This window comes from Balaenoptera musculus, chromosome 16, assembly GCF_009873245.2.
Source record: "Balaenoptera musculus isolate JJ_BM4_2016_0621 chromosome 16, mBalMus1.pri.v3, whole genome shotgun sequence".
Taxonomy (NCBI): domain Eukaryota; kingdom Metazoa; phylum Chordata; class Mammalia; order Artiodactyla; family Balaenopteridae; genus Balaenoptera; species Balaenoptera musculus.
In genome coordinates this window covers 19,838,811-19,862,154 of record NC_045800.1, presented here as the reverse complement: position 1 = coordinate 19,862,154, position 23,344 = coordinate 19,838,811, and the positions used below count along the sequence as shown (strand labels likewise).

The 23,344-nt window shown below is 37.9% G+C and overlaps 1 protein-coding gene across 3 annotated transcripts in view; it reads left to right on the top strand.

Moving 5' to 3' along the window:
• Window positions 1-23,344, top strand: part of MXI1 (MAX interactor 1, dimerization protein) — an 85,848-nt gene that overhangs the window by 57,309 nt on the left and 5,195 nt on the right. For all 3 annotated transcript variants that reach the window (XM_036828786.1, XM_036828785.1, XM_036828787.1), the window contains 2 exons: window positions 20,174-20,288; window positions 20,917-21,088. In XM_036828786.1, coding sequence (XP_036684681.1) covers window positions 20,174-20,288; window positions 20,917-21,088 — 287 coding nt within the window. The remainder of the gene's footprint in view (window positions 1-20,173; window positions 20,289-20,916; window positions 21,089-23,344) is intronic.

Genomic DNA, 23,344 nt, shown 5'->3' with positions numbered 1-23,344 from the left:
TGGGAGTTCATTTGAAGTGGCTTAATTCCTGGCACTGACAAAGGACTCCTAAAGATAATTATAAATCAACTGACAAGCATTTATTAGGCATTGACTGTGTGCTAGGTACTGGGGATAGGATAAAAGGAGGAGAAATCCCAGGCCCTGCTTTTGAGGATTTAGTCTAACTAGGTAGAAGACAAAATTATAAAGCCCCTGCAAACAGTATGTAATTAACTGCTAAGTTGTGTGTGTTCCAGATGGGAATTGTGGTAAACTCAAAGCAGGGGGTTATCATGGGCTGAAGCTTGTATGAACAACTTAGTTACGAGTGATTGTTCCTGTGACTTGCATGATTCTCTGTAGGAGTTTGCCAAAATTGGTTTTAAAACATTGTCAGTGTGTTTGAAAGGGTTTTCAGGAGAAATGTTGCATCTGAAACTTTTTTGTTCTTTCAGTCATTAAAGGATAATTTGTCACTTGTCCTGGGGTGAAAGTGGACTTTCAGCTATTCAGCATGGATAAGACAGATATGGGCCTGGGACTACATTTAGAGAATGTGATAAAGCCTTTTTATTCTCTTAATCTATAGTTTCTTTCCTAGTATTTCTTTAATGACAGCTAAAATACAGTGTCATTTGTAATGGCTATGTTTTCCCTCTGAAGGGGTGTCTACTAGGGTTCTCCCTCTTTTGTACTGGCAGTGTAGATGAATGCCCAAGTGTCTTGTGAAAAGAGCCAAAAGCTTCAGCTGGGGCAGGTACATCTGCTGTAGCTTCAGGTAAATAAGGATAACACCAAAGGCCAGTTTTCTTAGCTCTCCAGAATCTCTTGGATGTCATTTTGTTTTGGAGTACTGTTGAAGATGTTCACTGTACTCCAGTAAGCCCTTTATGATGAAGAGCCAAGTAACTTTTGCTATCATGTGTTTCCCCTTGTAACTTATATTTCATCTGAGTGTGTCTCAATTTATCCTTTAATAGAGAACCCTGAACAAGATATATCTGTGAGAAATCCTGTGCCTTTGTAAACTCTGTGCCTGCTCTAGTACATCAACCTTAGATCGTTGACTTTTAAAAATTTCAACATACAACCTGTCACTCTTAAGTTTGCCTGATATGGGAGGTTGATGTAGGATTTTATGCCATTACCAAAAAATCTATTTTTTTATAGAATCCTTTATTTTCCAGTACTTTTATCCCAAAGTAATTAGGGCAATGCTGAGCCTTTAAAATAATCTAAAATTAAATGAGAAAAATATCTTTCTAATCTGGAAATGCAATAGCTAAATTAGAACAAAGGAGAAATCTGGAAATTAATAAAGAATACAACTAAGATTTTTTCACCAAAATCATAACAGACTAGAATTAGGAAGTGTACTCCTTTGAAGCTTGGAAAGCTTGAAGGAGGAATTTTCGGATTAAAAAGAAGGACAATCCTACTGTACACAGTGAGTGCTAACTACATAGGGACTTATTACCCTAATAAAAAACGAAAATAAAGTCAAACCAATCTAGATCAGTTCTTTGAAAACACATTGCTATTTGACTTTAGTAAGAAGATGTTAGGGGTATGTCTCTGTAATATACATGTATTGTCATGTAGGACAATCATCATAGTTTCCCTGAGCCTGCTGGTGTCACTGACAAAACTTACTCTTTGGCATTTGAATCATTGGTGTGACCAATTATTGCATTTTTCTCTAGGGTTGTAACGTCTGTATGGTTTTTCTATCTTGATTCATTTTAATCCAGCTGGATTCACAATTATTCCTTTACAGAACAGCTTGTATTTGGCATAGCTGTAAAAAAAATTCAGTGTCTTCTAAATAAGGTTCTTTTTCAATTGGAAATTCCGTCTTCGCAGTTAAAACATTTGTAAACATAACACAGTTTAGATAGAGCTGAACGGCTTTGCAAGACTGCTATTTTTGAAATGGAGGAGGCTTTTCCTAAAGAGCAGTTTGGTGATATTGGGCTCTTAGAACTCCCTTGAAAGCAGTTGGAGTTTACTGCTGCGTGTATTGGGTCAGATGAAGGAAGAAACATGTATTTGTTGGCTTGCAATATTCAGGAAATATTGGTGTGTCTAGAAGAATACTGAATAAATTTTGGGTCTTATTTTCCTTTATTTCAAAGGATCCTTCATGTATCTTTTGTTCCCTGAGATTAGAGATGTTGGTGATCCTGGAAGATGTTTCAAGACTTTCACCCTGTAGTATTTCTAATAACTGAAAGGAACTGTGGCCAAGTTGGGCAAACTTAACCTCCTAACTCTACCCCCTTCTTTGGCTGAAGCAACAGTTTTTATGTTGTTGTTGTTGGAATATACTTAAGTGAGAGAGCCACACAACCTCCCCCATGAACAGCCAGGATTTTGATTGAGTGGTAACGAAATGGAACATGTTCCCTCAGCATGGCTTTTCCTTCTTCTCAAATCCACAGAACAATATAGATTTTTCAAGGCTGTTCTCCTGGAACCAAAGTGTAATGGCACTTTTGTAGCAGTCCTTGAACAGAAAACTATAATGGTATTGCCTTGAGGCTGGAATCATACAAAATAAATATTATATCTCTGATTCTTCTCTCATTTAATTTTTTTCTGGGCTTATCCAGAGGAGAGTCAAACTAAGATTTAGACAAATATAAATAGAAACAAGCCACAAAGTGTAGTGTTGCAACCCAGTCTTAATTTGAACTCAGTCTTTTACTGATAAAAGTTTACCTTTTAGGAGACTATTGTAATTGTTCTTAATCCTTTGAATACCTTTCCTTTTCAGAAGGGTTTTTAAAAGTAAAGTAGTTCTTAAGGCACGTTCACTTTCTACCTGCCTAAAAATGCTCTTCTGTCAGTGCCCTAATACAACACTGAAAAATTTTCTGCTTTATCAGAGAAGAGCATGCCCAGGATTGGTGCCAGCTGTTATGCGAGGCCGCCTCCAAAAGTAACTCTCAAAAACTACTCTTCAGGGGCTTCCCTGGTGGCGCAGTGGTTGAGAATCTGCCTGCCAGTGCAGGGGACACGGGTTCGAGCCCTGGTCTGGGAGGATCCCACATGCCGCGGAGCAACTGGGCCCGTGAGCCACAATTACTGAGCCTGCGCGTCTGGAGCCTGTGCTCTGCAACAAGAGAGGCCGCGATAGTGAGAGGCCCGCGCACCGCGATGAAGAGTGGCCCCCGCTTGCCGCAACTGGAGAAAGCCCTCGCACAGAAACGAAGACCCAACACAGCCGAAAATAAATAAATAAATTTAAAATAAAATAAAAAAAAAGAATTTAAAAAAAAAAAAAAAAAAAAAAAAAATACTCTTCAGTTGGGCCCTTTGTGGTCAGAAAAAAATGTGATACAGTATATAATGAAAGAGAAAGATCAGAGGAGTTAAGTAACTTTGACATAAGAACATTAATTCTCTGTCATTGTCAGGACTGTGAATTCTGTGAATCTTATTTTAAAATTCTGTGAATCTTATTTTTTAAAAGGTTCCAAATGCCCTACAAATACCTCAGGATTAGTTTTTTTAAAAATTACACCTGGCCAACAATTGCTCTTTGGCACCCTTTTTCCTGCCCCAAATTTTACCTCCCCAAAGCAAAAACAAAACCAGAAAACCCCACATTTTGATTTTGGGGAAATTTTACTAAAATGGGGGTTTAAAAATAATCCCTGGCTTGGATTGACTAAATTGGCAGATGTCCAGCAATGCCAAACCATTTGCCGTCTGCTAGTAGTAAGCATAGTCACCAGTTTTAGTCATTTAGCTCTCTATTTCAGGTTACTTATATTCAGTACAAATTGTGAATATTCATCTTCCAGGGATGCATTAATTCTTAGGCCAGAGTGTTTCTGTTTCATGTAAGAAAGGTGCCTCTCCTCCTAAGTGCATACACCTCCTTAAAGTGAACTATTACACTAATCACATCTTAATAGTGGGACTATTTTTAAAGGTATCACGCTATTTTCATTTTATGCTTCTAAATGAACATCTACATTACAAAGCATTCTTGGAGTGTGCTGTTTTTGCTAAGCAGGATCGCCATTTTATTAGAGGTCAGTAACAATAGTTCTTCCTTTCCCTCTTCCACCCTGGACTGTGATTTGATAAATTGTACTGGGCTGTGGGTAGGAATGGAGCTGTGAGAGGCAGACTTAAACTCTTATAGAATAATAGACTGATGCTTGTTGTGTGCATTTTGTATATAAAACTAGGGCAGTGTCTTACAGAAAGTTATCACTGTGTCTCAAATCTGACTTGCCAGCACGTAGGAAGTTTGTTTTGGTTTCAAAATGTACTTTACCCCATGGTGGCTGGCAGGGTACAATACTATTGACATCACTGTGTTTCAAATAGAAAATTAACAAGTAGCTACTGTTGTGATTGCAGATTGCCTTCCCAGTGCCTGTGAGAGAATGCTTTTTCTTTTGGACAGCAACACTTCTCAGCCCCTTGGTACCATTAAATCAGCCAATGGGGGCTGCCAGAATAGGGATGAACACCAACAAAAGACTGAAGAGTAGAAAAACTGTTAATAATGCAAAAATCTTTAATCAGTTTCCAAATTGATGTGAAAGATAAATAATTTAAAAAAATTTCTCTCCCACCCACAGCTAAGTTTTGACAGTAGGCCAGGTTCAGAGCCTGATCTCTCCAGAGAGAAGTATCCTTTCCCTCCACCCAAAACCCTGGAGAGTTGCCAAAGGAAAATAAGCTATTTTGTATTTAGAACAAATTGCCACTGTTTTCACCAGTGATGTAGCCCTATTTCCCAGACTTTGAAACTTGGAACACAGAAAGTTCTTGTGTGACCAAAGAAGAAATATGGTGAATGAATGATCAAGTTTTTTTTTTTTTTTAACAAAATTCTTGTAAACAGATATGAGAGGGAATGAGACATATGCATGGAAGTTAAGTTGAGCACAGAATGGATATCAAGTGAGCAATTTCCGTTAAATCACTTTGGAGATTGGGTTCCTTGTGGGAGTTTCAGTAGAGAACATATGCCTCTGGAACCAGATTTTAATTATTTTTTTCACATGAGGCTGTCAAGAGTCAAGTCTCCCTTAGAGATGAATGCAGAACAATAAAAATGAAATAATTTATGTGTTCTGTACTGTAGGCTTCAAGGGATCAGCAGTCCTGAGAGCTTGTAAAACTATGCAGACATGAGTTTCTCATCTTATCAAATGAGATAAAAACTGTTCATTTAATTTTTTTCCCCCTTGCATTGTGGAGTATTTCTTTTTAGACTTTTCCCCCTCATACCTGGGTTTTCTTAGCTATTTTTTTTTTCTATTTTCTCCTTAATAATTGCCTTCCTGTCATCATACTTGTTATTATCACCATTTCTTGAACAACAGCTGGAACAGAGGCCAGACTTATCAGTCAGGTTTTCTACTTGCTAGGAGGCCTGTCAGTAAGGTCAGAAAGTTGATATTGGTGACCAAAAAAATGGATTTTAAAAAATTATCTGTGAATTTTATTTGATATTGTTGACCTAGTCCCCCATCACTGTAAATACTTTGATAAGTCACTCTCTTGTAAATGGATGCAGTTCCCAACCCTCTGCTTCATGTCTACTCTTAACAAGAGTTGGTTGGAGATTGTCAGTTACTCTACGTGTAGTCATCTTGGGTGGCGACCACAGCTGCACACCAAAGTATAGAGTTCTGGCATCCATAAGCAAATCTCTCATGAATGTTGGCCTGCCATCTGATTATACTGTTTGGAGGCCCCTGTATTTTTACCTCAACTTTGCTGAGTTAGGGAGGCCCAGAAATATCCACTAGAAATTGTTACATCCCTTCTCCCCACTGTGGGCCAGTCATTCTGTTTGGGTATTGGAAGAACTAAAACGACTAAAAAGTATGGATTCATTCTTATCCAGAAGATAATTAAAATATAGTGTGATTAGTGTAAAAATCAAGTATTAATTATCTGAGGAAGGGATATGACAAGGAAGGCCTCATGGAAGAAACAGTAGTTTGGCTGTGGGCTGACAAATGAGTTAGATGCCCACTAGAGGACAGTGGAGGAAAGGGTATTCCAGGTAGAGAAATCCGTAAATACAAACCTTTGGTTTGTGGAAGAGGTTTGCAAAAGGGAATGGATAATGGTAGGTGGAGCTGCAAAGGTGGTAGGCCAAATTATAGCATCTTCAAACAGATAAAGATTACTACTGGCATCTTTAAAAAATTTTTACAGCATCTAATTCAGTGGCATAATAGAATGTAGCTCTTTGTTTACTGATGGTCATTGTCATTGACTGAGTGCCACTTCATCCTCTTCATATCTCTGAGATGTAAAGACTAAAATTTCAGCCTACATGGAATCTGTGTAGTTTAAGAAAGAATATGTCACTGTCATCATTAATTTATTGAGTACTCACCTCTCCCCTGCTCGCTTCCCCCGCTCCACTCTTTCTCTCTCTCTAAACCTTTGAAAGACATAATCCCAACAGTAATTCAGAATTGATGTTCTGAAGTCCCGAGCTCTGATAGTGATCTGTAGTAATTTGCTCTAATAGTTTAACATAGATTCCTGGAGGTCCTGGGTTGTACTGTGAAATAATGTAAGATTTATTTGAAGTCTTCTTCAAATAAAGAAGAACACTATTTTATATAAACACTATTATCAGTTCTTGTTTTTATATAAAATAGTGTTCTTTTTCCAAACCTTTGAGGAAAATTATGACTTCTGGAAGGCATACTATATTTAACTTTCTGGCTTTAAATACTCTCTGGTGACTTCCCTGGTGGCACAGTGGTTAAGAATCTGCCTGCCAATGCAGGAGACACGGGTTCGAGCCCTGGTCCGGGAAGATCCCATATGCCGCAGAGCAACTAAGCCTGTGTGCCACAGCTACTGAGCCTGCGCTCTAGAGCCTGCGACGCACAACTAGTGAAGCCCGCGTGCCACAGCCACTGAAGCCCATGCGCCTAGAGCCTGTGCTCCGCAACAAGAGAAGCCACCGCTATGAGAAGCCCGTGCACCGCAACGAAGAGTAGCCCCTGCTCGCCGCAACTGGAGAAAGCCCGTGCGCAGCGGTGAAGACACAATGCAGCCAAAAATGTTTAAATCCATAAATAAATAAATTTATTTTTAAAAAATAGAATAACTTAAAAAAAAACAAAAAACTCTCTGGCTCCCTACCCTGAGAACTACTTTGATTTTACTGGGAGAAACTGATTTTTAAAAGTTTTCAAAGAATGAGTAACATGTATCTCAACCTTACTGATTTTCTTATCTTGTATATAGATGAGCCCTTTAAGTGCTGAGGTGGATAAATGTGACTATAGAATAATTTATATTATCATAATATTATGTACTTTATATAATTTACAACTTCATTATAACACTTGTAAATATTCCTATCTGGTTATTTTACAAGATACCAGTTGAATTAAGAGGAATATTAATGAAACCAGTTTTTTTCTGAAAAGTGAGAAGAGGGTCCTAGCTATTCTCCTAAGTTTTAATTTTATTGTCCTTAAGCCCCATGACACCACAGTCAATTCCGACGCTAGGGAAATGCCACTTACTAAGTTACTCACTGGAAGTTAATAGTCTATTTTTTATGAAGTAGATAATATATAAGTTGTAAATGAAGCATATAATTATCATGTGCTGTTTTATGGGAATAGCTTGTCTAAAGCTTATTTCACAAACAGAGTAAGCTGAACAGCAGAATATGATCATATTTGTTTTTTGTAAATAAAGTTCATGTGTAGCATGATTGTGCTTGATATCTGGATCCATCTTTAATGTCATTTTTTTTTATAAGAAAAGGAGGCAGGCAGTTTTTTGGGTTTTTTTTTTTTTGGTAACTGTAGATTTTCAGAAAATTCTCAGCATGTTACATTTTAGAGAAATGCTGGAGTACAAAATGTGTAGGAAAAACAGCTAGTTGCTGTCATGTGCAAAAGTGTTGTGTAGAGAGTTGGGAAACCTGGCCACAAGCCACTGCAGCTTTGAAGAAAGTGGCTCAAGGGAGGACTCACAGCCCATTGCGTAACATTCAACAGAGAGGAAAATACAGTACTGTCCCTATCGCTTGACTTGTTTTCCATTTTTATTTCGTTACTTGGCAAAGTCTTGGTATCCCGTAGTGGAGGAATGAAAGACAAGTAAGTTCCAGTGAAGGACCGTGCCTCCAAGGGCATCAGCCAATGGATGGTTTGTGAGGCTGGGCAGGCGTTAAATTTCTTATTGTTGTTGGGCAGAGGGATTAGAGTTTCAAGGGACGACTTGAAAAACATCATCGTGAGATAGATGCTTGCAATTTCTTTCTGAAAGGGAATTCTTTCCTCTCTCCTCCCTCAACAGTGTGCTTCTTCTGGTTGATATACCTATGCATTAAAATATCACACCTACTAGCAGGGACCATTTTATGGCAAAATCATTTCCCCTCATGTTCTGTGATATTTCACTTTGGCAGTAGAGTTTACAAGGTTTGAAATCAAAAGCAGCACTGGTTCTTTCAGGGAAAAATGATCCCAATCTACCAAAATAAAAGCCAAACAGACTCTAATTGTTCCTTCTCCCACAAGGGGCTTGCCCTTTTTGAAGGTGTGGGTAATTCTGATAAGACCTTCTCTCTAACAGGGTTAGTCACTGGGAATTGCCTCTTCCCCTGGGTAAAACCCACTTTTAAATCTCATTTTAAAACAGACCTCAAAGTGTCTTTGAAAATAAAAGTACTTTGCCATCTCTCCATTGTCTTGCCCCCTCCCTCTCTGCAAGACTCCAGTTTTCTCACAAGGCACCTCCTGCTGCAGTGTCTAATCTTAACTTTGCTTTACACTCACGCTAAATTAGGAAAGATTTTAGTTGTATAGTTTTTATTGAGCTATTGATGCGTTGTGAAAAGTTAAGTAACTGCTAACCAGGGTGCTACATTTTTTTCCATCAAGTCTGATTACGTTAATTTTACAATGTGAGGTTTTTTCCTATTGATTGTTAGTCTAATGTTCATCAGAATATTCAGAACAGCAGCCTTAACTTTCCCCAACCTTCTTACCCTACTTTGACTAAAGGTACAGAACCATGCCTTTCATGAATCCTTCTTCTTTATGTCAGTTCTTCCACTCCTTGAAGACTTGAAAAACATCATCTCATGATAGTTGCAAGTTTTTTCTCAGTACATAAGGATTTTCAAATCAAACCAAGCTTTTTTTCTTCTCTGTCTCTTGTCCTCTTTTTCCCCCATTGTCATACAGTTCATGATTTGGCAGCTCTGTACAAGAGACTCCTGAGCCACCAGTCACATGAGAATGAAGGCAAGAAAAGAAAGAACCAGATGGCATCAAAAGATATGCCTTTCTAGGTCATTGGTGGTTAAGCTTGCAATCTGGTTACCAGCAGGGAGACTATGGGGGAAAGGGTGGAGAGCAGCACAGCACCATTGTAAGGGAAGAAGAATTTTGCCATACAGTTCGTTTTGTAATTTGTTGGAGAGAAAAAACTTACACATGGAAGAGAATGGATTTTCTGATTGAACTTTCCAGTTGACAGTCACAGAGAATCCATTGCATTTACTTAAAAGTGGCATATAAGCACATGTGAAAAACTGTGTGCAGTATTTGAATGGCAACTTTGAAAAGTGTGGCTGCGCCTTGGTCAGCTGCTATTGTTCAACTTCCATTAACCCTTTGTTATTCTATTCTCCAAATGCCTGATTCACTTATAAGTACAAAAACTGGAGGAAATGACATTTGGCTCCCACACATACACTTGTCCCCACAGAAGAGCAGAGGACATCATTCACCACTCATCCTTCATAATATTATCTATTTTGAAGGACCCTATTTACAAAACATGGAAAATGGCATCACTGGCCTTTGTGAGACATGTTATCTCAGGGTATGTTTTCTTAGTATAAACTGCATCTTGGAGCACATTTAAAATTACTTGACTGAAGAAATGTTCAATAGTGGAACCCTCCTACACTGTTGGTGGGCATGTAAATTGGTGCAGGCATTATGGAGAACAGTATAGATGTTCCTTAATAAACTAAAAACAGAGTTACCATATGATCCTGCAATCCCACTCTTGGGCATATATCCAGATAAAACTCTAATTCAGAAAGATCCAGGCGGGATGTACCTGGTGGTCCAGCGGGTAAGACTCCATGCTTGCAATGCCAGGGGCGCAGGTTCGATCCCTGGTTGAGGAACTAAGATCCCACATGCAGTGTGGCCCCCCAAAAAAACCAAACTCCATGCCTGTGGTGATGGTTACACAACTCTCTAAATATACCCAAAAATCATTGAATTGTACAAGTAAAGCAAGTGAATTATATGGTATGTAAATTATAACTCAATAAAAATTCAAAAAAATACATGCACCCCAATGTTCATTGCAGCACTATTTACAATAGCCAAGACCTGGAAGCAACTTAAATGTCCATCAACAGATGAATGGATAAAGAAGATGTGGTGTATATATATACAATGGAATATTACTCAGCCATAAAAAAGAATGAAATGACATTTGCAGCAACATGGATGGACCTAGAGATTATCATATTAAGTGAAGTTAAGTCAGACAGAGAAAGACAACTATCATATGATATCACTTATATGTGGGATCTAAAAAAAATGATACAAATGAACTTATTTAGAAAACAGAAGTAGACTCACAGACGTAGAAAACAAACCTATGCTTACCAAAGGGGATAGCAGGGTAGGGGTGGGGGAGATAAATTAGGAGTTTGGGATTAACATATACACAGTACTATATATAAAATAAACAACAAGGACCTATGGTACAGCACAGGGAATTATAGTCAATATCTTGTAATAGCCTATAATGGAAAAGAATCTGAAAAAAAAAATGTATGTATAACCAAATCACTTTGTTGTACACCTGAAACTAACACAACATTGTAAATTAACTATACTTCAATTTTTAAAAATGGCTAAACAAATTGACTTGACTGAAGAAATGTTCAATAGTGGCTAATAAAAAATATTTTAGAGGGGCAGTCTGCCTTCCCTGTTCATTTAGTCATTACTTACACCTTGACTCCTTTGGCCTGGGTAGCTCCTGATTTGACAGTGCTATTGTAGATCACCAGACTGCTGAACTTGGCTGATATTTCCTTATAGAATTCCAATTCAGTTGTTTTCTCTTGAATGAAAAAAACTATTTTTAATTTTTGGTTTAAACTTGGTCCCAATGTGTGCACTTTGAATCCTTTACTCTTTTAATTACCTTGAAAATCCTTGCTTTTTTCATAAACAAATTCAGCATCCCTCAAGTTCAAAGTCAAGTTTCAACCTCTTTTAAAAGGCTGCCTTCTCCAATTACAATCTCTCCTTTTATTCAGATTCTGTTGCCCTTGATACCTGTATGACTCATTTCATTGTGAACTAAATGAAACAAAATGTTTCATTTTGTAGTCTAGATTATAAACTCTTAAAATATACGTTTTTTTTTTACTTCTCCCACTCAAGCAAGTGTCTGGAACATCATTGCTGAGTACACAAAAGTCATGTAATATACAACTGAATGATTTTTTAAAAAGAGAAGACAGACATTTTAATATTGTTAGTTGATTTCTTCTCTTTTTTTGGGGGGGACTGCTTTTTTTTGTGGTCTTCATTGCTGTGCATGGGCTCTCTCTAGTTGAGGCAAGAGGGGACTACTCTTTGTTGTAATGCATGGGCTTCTCATTGCAGTGACTTCTCTTGTTGCGGAGCATGGGCTCTAGGCATGCGGGCTTCAGCAGTTGCAGCACGCAGCCCTCAGTTGCAGCACGCAGGCTCAGCAGTTGCGGCGCACAGGCTGCAGTAGTTGTGGCATGCGGGCTCAGCAGTTGTGGTGCTCAGGCCTACTTGCTCCACGGCACGTGGGACCTTCCTGGACCAGGGATCAAACCCGTGTCCCCTGCATTGGCAGGCGGACTCTTAACCACTGCGCCACCAGGGAAGTCCCTTTTTAATTGATTTCTGCCTAGATTGTTTTTTTTTTTCACATTAAAGCATAGTTTTTTTTTTCATCTTTTTTTTTTATTGAAGTATAGTTGATTTACAATGTTGTGCCAGTCTCTGCTATACAGGAAAGTGACTCAGTTATCCATATATATATGTATGTGTGTGTATACACACACACACACACACACACACACTCCTTTTTTTATATTCTTTTCCATTATGGTTTATCCCAGGAAATTGGATATAGTTCCCTGTGCTATACAGTAGGACCTTGTTGTTTATCCATTCTAAATGTAATAGTTTGCATCTGCCAACCCCAAACTGTCAGTCCATCCCTCTCCCTTCCCACCTCCCCCTTGGCAATCACAAGTCTGATCTCTGTGTCTGTTTCTGTTTTGTAGATATGTTCATTTGTGCCATATTTTAGATTCCACACATAAGTGATATCATATGATATTTGTCTTTCTCTGTCTGACTTACTTCACTTAGTATGATAATCTCTAGTTGCATCCATGTTGCTGCAAATTCTGCTTAGATGTTAATATGACTTTAACTTAGATCTCACAAAACAGAAAACTGACCCACCCATTTTTTTCTTGATATGAAACTATATAGTAAGGAGTCATTTTGAAGTTTCTTAAGCTAAAAGTAAAAGTTCCTATATATGCACTGAATTGCTGGGGTTAAATAATTTAAACAAAATTGACAATTTATTCCTGTGGCAAAATACTTGTTAACTTTACTAGTTAGTTGCTTTGTTAACTTTTTTAGATGACTGAGTTCAGAGCTCCCTTGGGAGCCTCTAATTATTGCAAGAGAACCACCAGTCTCTCTCCACCCTCCAGTCATCTCACATGAGTTCGTTGTTAGGCATATGCTATAATAATCCTAATGAAGAGTTTAAAGGCACTTTTAATTTTTTTTATTTTTATTTTTTGAATTTTATTTATTTTTTTATACAGCAGGTTCTTATTAGTTATCCATTTTATACCTGTTAGTGTATATATGTCAATCCCAATCTCTCAACTCATCACACCACCATCACCCCCGCCACTTTCCGCCCTTGGTGTCCATACATTTGTTCTTTACATCTGTGTCTCAATTTCTGCGCTGAAAACTGGTTCACCTGTGCCATTTTTCTAGGTTCCACATATATGCGTTAATATACGATACTTGTTTTTCTCTTTCTGACTTACTTCACGCCATATGACAGTCCCTAGATTCATCCACGTCTCTACGAGTGACCCGATTTCGTTCCTTCTTACAGCTGAGTAATATTCCATTGTATATATGTACCACATCTTCTTTATCCATTTGTCTGTCGATGGGCATTTAGGTTGCTTCCATGACCTGGCTATTGTAAATACTGCTGCAATGAACATTGGGGTGCATGTGTCTTTTTGAATTATGGTTTTCTCTGGGTATATGCCCAGTAGTGGGATTGCTGGGTCATATGGTAATTCTATTTTTAGTTTTTTAAGGAACCTCCATACTGTTCTCCATAGTGGCTGTATCAATTTACATTCCCACCAACAGTGCAAGAGGGTTCCCTTTTCTCCACACCCTCTCCAGCATTTGTTGTTTGTAGATTTTCTGATGATGCCCATTGTAACTGGTGTGAGGTGATACCTCATTGTAGTTTTAATTTGCATTTCTCTAATAATTAGTGACGTTGAGCAGGTTTTCATGTGCTTCTTGGCCATCTGTATGTCTTCTTTGGAGAAATGTCTATTTAGGTCTTCTGCCCATTTTTGGATTGGGTCGTTTGTTTTTTTAATATTGAGCTGCGTGAGCTATTTATATATTTTGGAGATTAATCCTTTGTCCATTGATTCATTTGCAAATATTTTCTCCCATTCTGAGGGTTGCCTTTTTGTCTTGCTTGTAGTTTCCTTTGCTTTGCAAAAGCTTTTAAGTTTCATTAGATCCCATTTGTTTATTTTTGTTTTTATTTCCATTACTCTAGGAGGTGGATCAAAAAAGATCTTGCTGTGATTTATGTCAAAGAGTGTTCTTCCTGTGTTTTCCTCTGAGAGTTTTATAGTGTCCGGTCTTACATTTAGGTCTCTAATCCATTTTGAGTTTATTTTTGTGTATGGTGTTGGGGAGTGTTCTAATTTCATTCTTTAAGGTAGCTGTCCAGTTTTCCCAGCACCACTTATTGAAGAGACTGTCTTTTCTCCACTGTATATCCTTGCCTCCTTTGTCATAGATTAGTTGACCATAGGTGCGTGGGTTTATCTCTGGGCTTTCTATTCTGTTCCATTGATCTATATTTCTGTTTTTGTTCAAGTACCGTATTGTCTTGATTACCGTAGCTTTGTAGTATAGTCTGAAGTCAGGGAATCTGATTCCTCCAGCTCCGTTTTTTTCCCTCAAGACTATTTTGGCTATTCGGGGTCTTTTGTGTCTCCATACAAATTTTAAGATTTTTTGTTCTAGTTCTGTAAAAAATGCCACTGGTAATTTGATAGGGATTGCATTGAATCTGTAGATTGCTTTGGGTAGTATAGTCATTTTCACAATATTGATTCTTCCAATCCAAGAACATGGTATATCTCTCCATCTGTTTGTATCATCTTTAATTTCTTTCATCAGTGTCTTAGCGTTTTCTGCATACAGGTCTTTTGTCTCCATAGGTAGGTTTATTCCTAGGTATTTTGTTCTTTTTGTTGCAGTGGTAAATGGGAGTGTTTCTTTAATTTCTCTCTCAGATTTTTCATCATTAGTGTATAAGAATGCAAGAGATTTCTGTGCATTAATTTTGTATCCTGCAACTTACCAAAGTCATTGATTAGCTCTAGTAGTTTTCTGGTGGCATCTTTAGGATTCTCTGTATAGTATCATGTCATCTGCAAACAGTGACTGTTTTACTTCTTCTTTTCCAATTTGGATTCCTTTTATTTCTTTTTCTTCTCTGATTGCCGTGGCTAGGACTTCCAAAACTATGTTGAATGATAGTGGTGAGAGTGGACATCCTTGTCTTGTTCCTGATCTTAGAGGAAATGCTTTCAGTTTTTCACCATTGAGAATGATGTTTGCTGTGGGTTTGTCATATATGGCCTTTATTATGTTGAGGTAGTTTTCCTCTATGCCCCCTTTCTGGAGAGTTTTTATCATAAATGGTGTTGAATTTTGTCAAAAGTTTTTTCTGCATCTATTGAGATGATCATAGGGTTTTTCTTCTTCAATTTGTTAATATGGTGTATCACATTGATTGATTTGCATATATTGAAGAATCCTTGCATCCCTGGGATAAATCCCACTTGATCATGGTGTATGATCCTTTTAATGTGTTGTTGGATTCTGTTTGCTAGTATTTTGTTGAGGATTTTTGCATCTATATTCATCAGTGATATTGGCCTGTAATTTTCTTTTTTTGTAGTATCTTTGTCTGGTTTTGGTATCAGGGTGATGGTGGCCTCATAGAATGAGTTTGGGAGTGTTCCTTCCTCTGCAATTTTTTGGAAGAGTTTGAGAAGGATGGGTGTTAGCGCTTCTCTAAATGTTTGATAGAATTCACCTGTGAAGCCATCTGGTCCTGGACTTTTGTTTGTTGGAAGATTTTTAATCACAGTTTCAATTTCATTACTTGTGATTGGTCTGTTCATATTTTCTATTTCTTCCCGGTTCAGTCTTGGAATGTTATACCTTTCTAAGAATTTGTCCATTTCTTCCAGGTTGTCCATTTTATTGGCATAGAGTTGCTTGTAGTAGTCTCTTAGGATGCTTTGTATCTCTGTGGTGTCTGTGGCGACTTCTCCTTTTTCATTTCTAATTTTATTGATTTGCGTCCTCTCCCTCTTTTTCTTGATGAGTCTGGCTAATGGTTTATCAATTTTGTTTATCTTCTCAAAGAACCAGCTTTTAGTTGTATTGATCTTTGCTTTTATTTTCTTTGTTTTTATTTCATTTATTTCTGCTCTGATCTTTATGATTTCTTTCCTTCTACTAACTTTGGGTTTTGTTTGTTCTTCTTTCTCTAGTTCCTTTAGGTGTAAGGTTAGATTGTTTGAGATCTTTCTTGTTTCTTGAGGTAGGCTTGTATAGGTATAAACTTCCCTCTTAGAACAGCTTTTTCTGCATCCCATCAGTTTTGGATCGTCGTGTTTTCATTGTCATTTGTCTCTAGGTATTTTTTGATTTCCTCTTTGATTTCTTCAGTGATCTCTTGGTTATTTAGTAGTGTATTTTTTAGCCTCCATGTGTTTGTGTTTTTTACGTTTTTCCCCTGTAATTGATTTCTAATCTCATAGCGTTGTGGTCAGAAAAGATACTTGATATGATTTCAATTTTCTTAAATTTACTGAGGCTTGATTTGTGACCCAAGATGTGATCTTTCCTGGAGAATGTTCCATGCGCACTTGAGAAGAAAGTGTAATCTGCTGTTTTTGGATGGAATGTCCTATAAATATCAATTAAATCTATCTGGTCTATTGTGTCATTTAAAGCTTGTGTTTCCTTAGTAATTTTCTTTTTGGATGATCTGTCCATTGGTGTAAGTGAGGTGTTAAAGTCCCCCACTATTATTGTGTTACTGTCGATTTCCTCTTTTATAGCTGTTAGCAATTGCCTTATGTATTGAGGTGCTCCTATGTTGGGAGCATATATATTTATAATTGTTATACCTTCTTCTTGGATTGATTCCTTGAGTGTCCTTCCTTGTCTCTTGTAACATTCTTTATTTTAAGGTCTATTTTATCTGATATGAGTACTGCTGCTCTGGCTTTCTTTTGATTTCCATTTGCATGGAATATCTTTTTCCAACCCCTCACTTTCAGTCTGTATGTGTCCCTAGGTCTGAAGTGGGTCTCTTGTAGACAGCATATATACGGGTCTTGTTTCTGTATCCATTCAGTGAGCCTGTGTCTTTTGGTTGGAGCATTTAATCCATTCACATTTAAGGTAATTATCGATATGTATGTTCCTGTTACCATTTTATTAATTGTTTTGGGTTTGTTTTTGTAGGTCCTCTTCTTCTCTTGTGTGTCCCACTTAGAGAAGTTCCTTTAGCATTTGTTGTAAAGCTGATTTGGTAGTGCTGAATTCTCTTAGCTTTTGCTTGTCTGTAAAGCTTTTGATTTCTCCATCGAATCTGAATGAGATCCTTGCAGGGTAGAGTAATCTTGGTTGTAGGTTCTTCCCTTTCATCACTTTAAATATGTCATGCCACTCCTTTCTGGCTTGTAGAGTTTCTGCTGAGAAATCAGCTGTTAACCTTATGGGAGTTCCCTTGTATGTTATTTGTCGTTTTTCCCTTGCTGCTTTCAATAATTTTTCTTTGTCTTTAATTTTTGCCACTTTGATTACTATGTGTCTCGGCATGTTTCTCCTTGGGTTTATCCTGTATGGGACTCTCTGCACTTCCTGGACTTGGGTGGCTATTTCCTTTCCCATGTTAGGGAAGTTTTCGACTATAATCTCTTCAAATATTTTCTTGGGTCCTTTCTCTCTCTTTCCTCCTTCTGGGACCCCTATAATGCGAATGTTGTTACGTTTAATGTTGTCCCAGAGGTCTCGTAGGCTGTCTTCATTTCTTTTCATTCTTTTTTCTTTATTCTGTTCCGCAGCAGTGAATTCCACCGTTCTGTCTTCCAGGTCATTTATCCGTTCTTCTGCCTCAGTTATTCTGCTATTGATTCCTTCTAGTGTATTTTTCATTTCAGTTATTGTATTGTTCATCTCTGTTTGTTTGTTCTTTAATTCTTCTAGGTCTTCGTTAAACATTTCTTTCATCTTCTCGATCTTTGCCTCCATTCTTTTTCTGAGGTCCTGGATCATCTTCACTATCTTTATTCTGAATTCTTTTTCTGGAGGGTTGCCTATCTCCACTTCATTTAGTTTTTTCAGGGCTTTTATCTTGTTCCTTCATCTGGTACATAGCCCTCTGCCTTTTCATCTTGTCTATCTTTCTGTGAATGTGGTATTTGTTCCACAGGCTGCACAATTGTAGTTTTTCTTGTTTCTGCTGTCTGCCTTCTGGTGGATGAGGCTATCTAAGAGGATTGAGCAAGTTTCCTGATGGGCGGGACTGGTGGTGGGTAGAGCTGGCTGTTGGTCTGCTGGGCAGAGCTCAGTAAAACTTTAATCCACTTTTCTGCTGATGGGTGGGGCTGGGTTCCCTTCCTGTTAGTTGTTTGGCCTGAGGCGACCCAACACTGGAGCCTACCAGGGCTCTTTGGTGGGGCTAATGGCGGACTCTGGGAGGGCTTATGCCAAGGAGTACTTCCCAGAACTTCTGCCAGTGTCCTTGTCCTCATGGTGAGACACAGCCACCCCCTGCCTCTACAGGAGACCCTCCAACACTAGCAGGTAGGTCTGGTTCAGTCTCCTATGGGGTCACTGCTCCTTCCCCTGGGTCCCGATGCGCACACTACTTTGTGTGTGCCCTCCAAGAGTGGAGTCTCTGTTTCCCCCAGTCCTGTCAAAGTCCTGCAGTCAAATCCCGCTAGCCTTCAAAGTCTGATTCTCTAGGAATTCCTCCTCCCGTTGCTGGACCCCCAGGTTGGGAAGCCTGACGTGGGGCTCAGAACCTTCACTCCAGTGGGTGGACTTCTGTGGTATAAGTGTTCTCCAGTTTGTGAGTCACCCACCCAGCAGTTATGGGATTTGATTTTATTGTGATTGCGCCCCTCCTACCGTCTCATTGTGGCTTCTCCTTTGTCCTTGGATGTGGGGTATCTTTTTTGGTGAGTTCCAGTGTCTTCCTGTCGATGATTGTTCAGCACCTAGTTGTGATTCCAGTGCTTTCGCAAGAGGGAGTGAGAGCATGTCCTTCTGCTCCGCCATCTTGAACCAATCTCAAAGCCACTTTTTAATGTGGACTTTATTTTGTTTAGTTTTAGCCTGTTCAGCAAGAGCACTCTGTGATCATGTGAGAGTCCTCACCTAAGGGATTTTCCAATTAAAAATGAAAATTCTACTAAAGGTTCTATGATTTTGGGTAGCATAGCAGGGGAGGAGAGTGACTTTAAAATTGTTTAATCTCATTAAGGGGAATCCATTGATAATCCTTTAATTTAGGGAAAGTTTAAAAATTTTTTTTCATTATCCACATTAGGTATGTCAGGTTTCAGCCTGGAGCCAATTAGTAGATTTTAGTTGTTGAACTGAATAAAGAGATTTGGAATGGAAATGCTAGCGGACCTTTAACTAGCTGGGCTAGTGGGTACTGGAAGAATCTTGACAATTCATCTGCCAGATCTCTGACCTCACTACCCTTAATCATCCTTACTTTATGAAGCACAGGACCAGATATACGAACTAGTATTGTTTCAGGGTGAAATTATGTACCCAGAACTCTCATCATGGTAATCATAGTTCCTGTAGGGTATAGGGAATATAAATTCATGAGGCTCTCTGCTAGCATTTACAGGAGAAATTTTCCCTAACTTGCCCACAGGATGGGTGTATTAAAGAATACAGTGACTTTTAGTGAAGAATTCTGTCATGGCTTTTTTCCATGTGTAGAAAATTGGAGGTGGTAAGGGGTAGTAAGAGAGAGGGGAGAGGGAACAAATAAAAATGAAAAGCTAATGATAGCTGGTACACTTAGATATTAGGAAATAGGGAACTATTTTATGGGTTGTTGTTTCAGTGGCTACAATTGACCTCAGGGCCATATATTTTGCCTAACCCTGTCCTCACTGGCCACAGAATTTTGCTGTTTCTATTGTGTTGGATCATATGAAGTTGCCATTTTTATAAGTGAGAAATGGTTGAATATCAGAAATTTTGTATGGTTCAACCTAATACATAATAACAAACACTGTAGGATGGCTACAGTTGTGGAGAAGGGTGTGTGTGTGTGTGTGTGTGTGTGAAAGAAAGGTGGAAGGGAGGAAATGGAAATTTGTGAGCATTTTGGGGTGCTTTGAAGCTGAAAACCTCTACTCTAGCCTGTGGTTTTACACATTCAAAATCAAATACAGTTGCCCAAATATGTTTTCCTACTTCCACATTAATACAGTTGAGACAGTTTATGGGGCAGGTTAAAATTAAATCACCTCTGACAGAGATAACCATTGGGGATAATAATCTGAAGTGACTGATGTCTTCAGAGTACAACAGAAATGTCAGAAACGGAAAACCAGTAGGCACACCTGCACTTGCATGCAGATACTTTGTTGAAACTGAAGAATTAGGGGCGTAACATGGTTATAGACTGAATAATGTGAAAATTCTTATTTTTCTTAAAATAGGCTTTAGGATGTTTTTAGTGGAATATTCAGGCTGTACTGATTGGACTTTTTTGTCTTTCTTAGACGAGCTCATCTTCGCCTGTGTTTAGAACGCTTAAAAGTTCTGATTCCACTAGGACCAGATTGCACCAGGCACACAACACTTGGTTTGCTCAACAAAGCCAAAGCACACATCAAGGTAGGAATTTTTTGTCATATTTTCAGATGATTCTCAGTCCTGCTCTCTTTTTAGCAATGATTCCTATTCATATATATCAGGTAGCACAGTGCCCTCCTTTAATAACTGACCTCAAGAGAAATTTTCTGAAAACTTATCAGCTAATCTGATGGGAGCAACATAACCTGATTACATTAAATTGTTTTGACAGCATGGTCATTTGAAGAGCTGAGAATACTAGGAAAATAACAATTACTCTGCTGATACCCTGAAGGAAGGCAGTTGTGCCCTCTGGTGGAGATGACTTCATTTGGCTATGTCTCTCAGTAATTTTCCATCAAACTATACTGCAGAGCAAGTTTCTCTTTTGTGCTGGTAACTTGACAGACAGACTTTGAGAATTCTATACTGTTCTAGTAATGTAGCATTCATTACACACACGCACACACACACACACACACAAATGAAGAAAGAACTTTTTCATGTTTAAAAAATATATACTTATGTATGTTTTTATGTATATACACATATGTATAGTCATTCATGTTTTCTCTGTCAAAGAAGAAATCTTTTGAGATGTTAGGTAGGAATCAGTTTTATTGTTTGTACTGTACCTCACACAAACTTAAATATCACTTTATCATTTTAGAAACTTGAAGAAGCTGAAAGGAAGAGCCAGCACCAGCTAGAGAATTTGGAACGAGAACAGAGATTTTTAAAGCGGCGACTGGAACAGCTGCAGGGTCCTCAAGAGATGGAACGAATACGAATGGACAGCATTGGATCAACTATTTCTTCAGATCGTTCTGATTCAGAGCGAGGTAGGCAGTGAGCTTCTTTGCTAATGAAACACTAGCATCCCTGTATCTGAATTTAGAGAGGGGAGGTTGGGTGGCATTGTATTTGCTTCCTTTTTTGCCAGCACTGAATGTAGCATTCTAGATTTTATGTAGTCACATTGTCTAGCAATGCCTGTATGAATTATAGAATTTTTTTTCTTGATTATATATATATTGAAAATTTTCCACTTTGAAACAATTTTAGACTTAAAAGTTGTAAGTTTTCTGTAGAAAATTGTTGAGTTCTCATATACCCTTCACCCAGGTTCCCCTAATGTTAATATCTTATGTAACCATAATACAGTTATTGAAACCAGGAAATTAACATTCATGCAATACTATTAATTAATCTATAAACCTTATTCAAATTTCACCACTTTCCCCAGTAATGTCCTTTGTCTGATCCAGGATCCAGTGCAGTATCCTACATTGCATTAGATATTTCTTCAGTCTTTCTTTCATGACCATGACACATTTGAAGAATATTGGTCAGTTATTTTATGCAGTGTTCCTCAATTTGGGTTTGTCTGATGTTTTTTCATTAGATTGAGGTATTATACATTTGGGGGAAGAAATATCACAGAAGTGATGTTGTGCCCTTCTCGATTCATTGTATCAGGAAGATACATTATGTTGGTATGTTTTATTACTGGTGATGTTAATTTTTATATCTATATTTTAAAGTACCATGCCCTTCATTTCTCTTTACATCTGCCCCAGAACATTTGTCTTTGGCAGAATTAAGGAACAAAAAACAACCAGAAAAGAAATTGTTTGAATCTTACTGATCTGCTCATCTATAGCTCCCACTACATCAGGCCTCACACCACAATAAAAGATCCCAGAGGTGAACTTTAACTAGAGCTCACAAGATTTTGAGGATTCTAAAACAAAAAAAGAAAATTTTGTAAAATTTCTTTTGACTTTGTATTATGGAAATTTTTAAACATACACAAAAGTAAATAGAGTAATGAACTCTCATGTACCTGTCATCCAGCTTGAACAGCTGTCAACATTTTGTCATTCTTGTTTCACCTGTTCTCTACTACCCTTACTCCCTCACCATTTTTTCTGGAGTTTTTTTAAATCAAATTTCAGGTAACATTATCATTTTGTTCCTAAATACTTCAATATGTATCTTTAATAAATAGGACTTTAAGAATATATATAATACTATTATAATATCCCACAAAATTAATAAAATCAGATAATCCTATTTAGTGTCATCTAATACCCAGTCTCTGAAAGACTTTCTCAAAAATGGCATCTTACCATTGGTATGTTTGAATTAGAATCCAAACAAAGTCTACATTATGTTTGTACCTTTTAAGGTACAGTTGGCCCTTGAACAACACAAGTTTGAACTGCACAGGTGCACTTATGTGTGGATATATTTCAATAAATATGTGCTACAGCACTTACATGATCCATGATTGGTTGAATCTGCAGATAGGGAGGGCTGACTGTAACGCTAGACTCAGATTTTTGACTGTGTGGAGAGTTGGCATCCCTAACCCCCTGAGTTGTTCAAGGGTCAACTGTACTTCTAATCTATAATAGTTTTCCCTTTCTCACTTTTTTTTTTCAATGCCAATTACTTCTTGTAGAACCTGGGAAACTGGGCCATTTTTCTTATAGAGTTTCCCACATTCTAGATTTGGCTGAATGAATCCTCATGGTGTCATTTAACATGTTCTGTCCCTCATATTTCTTGTAAACTGGTTGGTAGATCTAGGGGCATGATTAAATTCATGTTCTTTTTTGAGGCAAGAATACTTCATGGGTGGTGCTGTGTACTTCCTGTTGCATCAGTGTTATTTTTGATTGTCCCATGATAGTGATAATTGGTCAGTGGGTTCAGGTGATGTCATCTTTTATGCAGATGTATCAACCTTTCACTTAATAGTTTTAACAGTCATTGATGATTGTTGCTCAATCACTATTTCATTAGGTGTTACAAAATAGTGATTTTTCTAATTCTGTCATTCTTCTTGTGTTTATTAACTTTTTCTTCTTTAAAGAAGAACATCTCATCAACTTTTTTGGTTACCCTCAAATAACCAAAAAGTGGGTACCTCCTTGTACCCACCCCACCTCCAAATTGCAGAGAGAGGGTATGTTTTCAACATTATAGTTCTCATTTTTTTAGTATTCCCAAAGTGCAAGTACCTTACCAAGTACCAGTCTTGTTCTTCTCTGGCAGCTCTCTTTCCCAGAGTTACAGGGACTTTTTTAGTA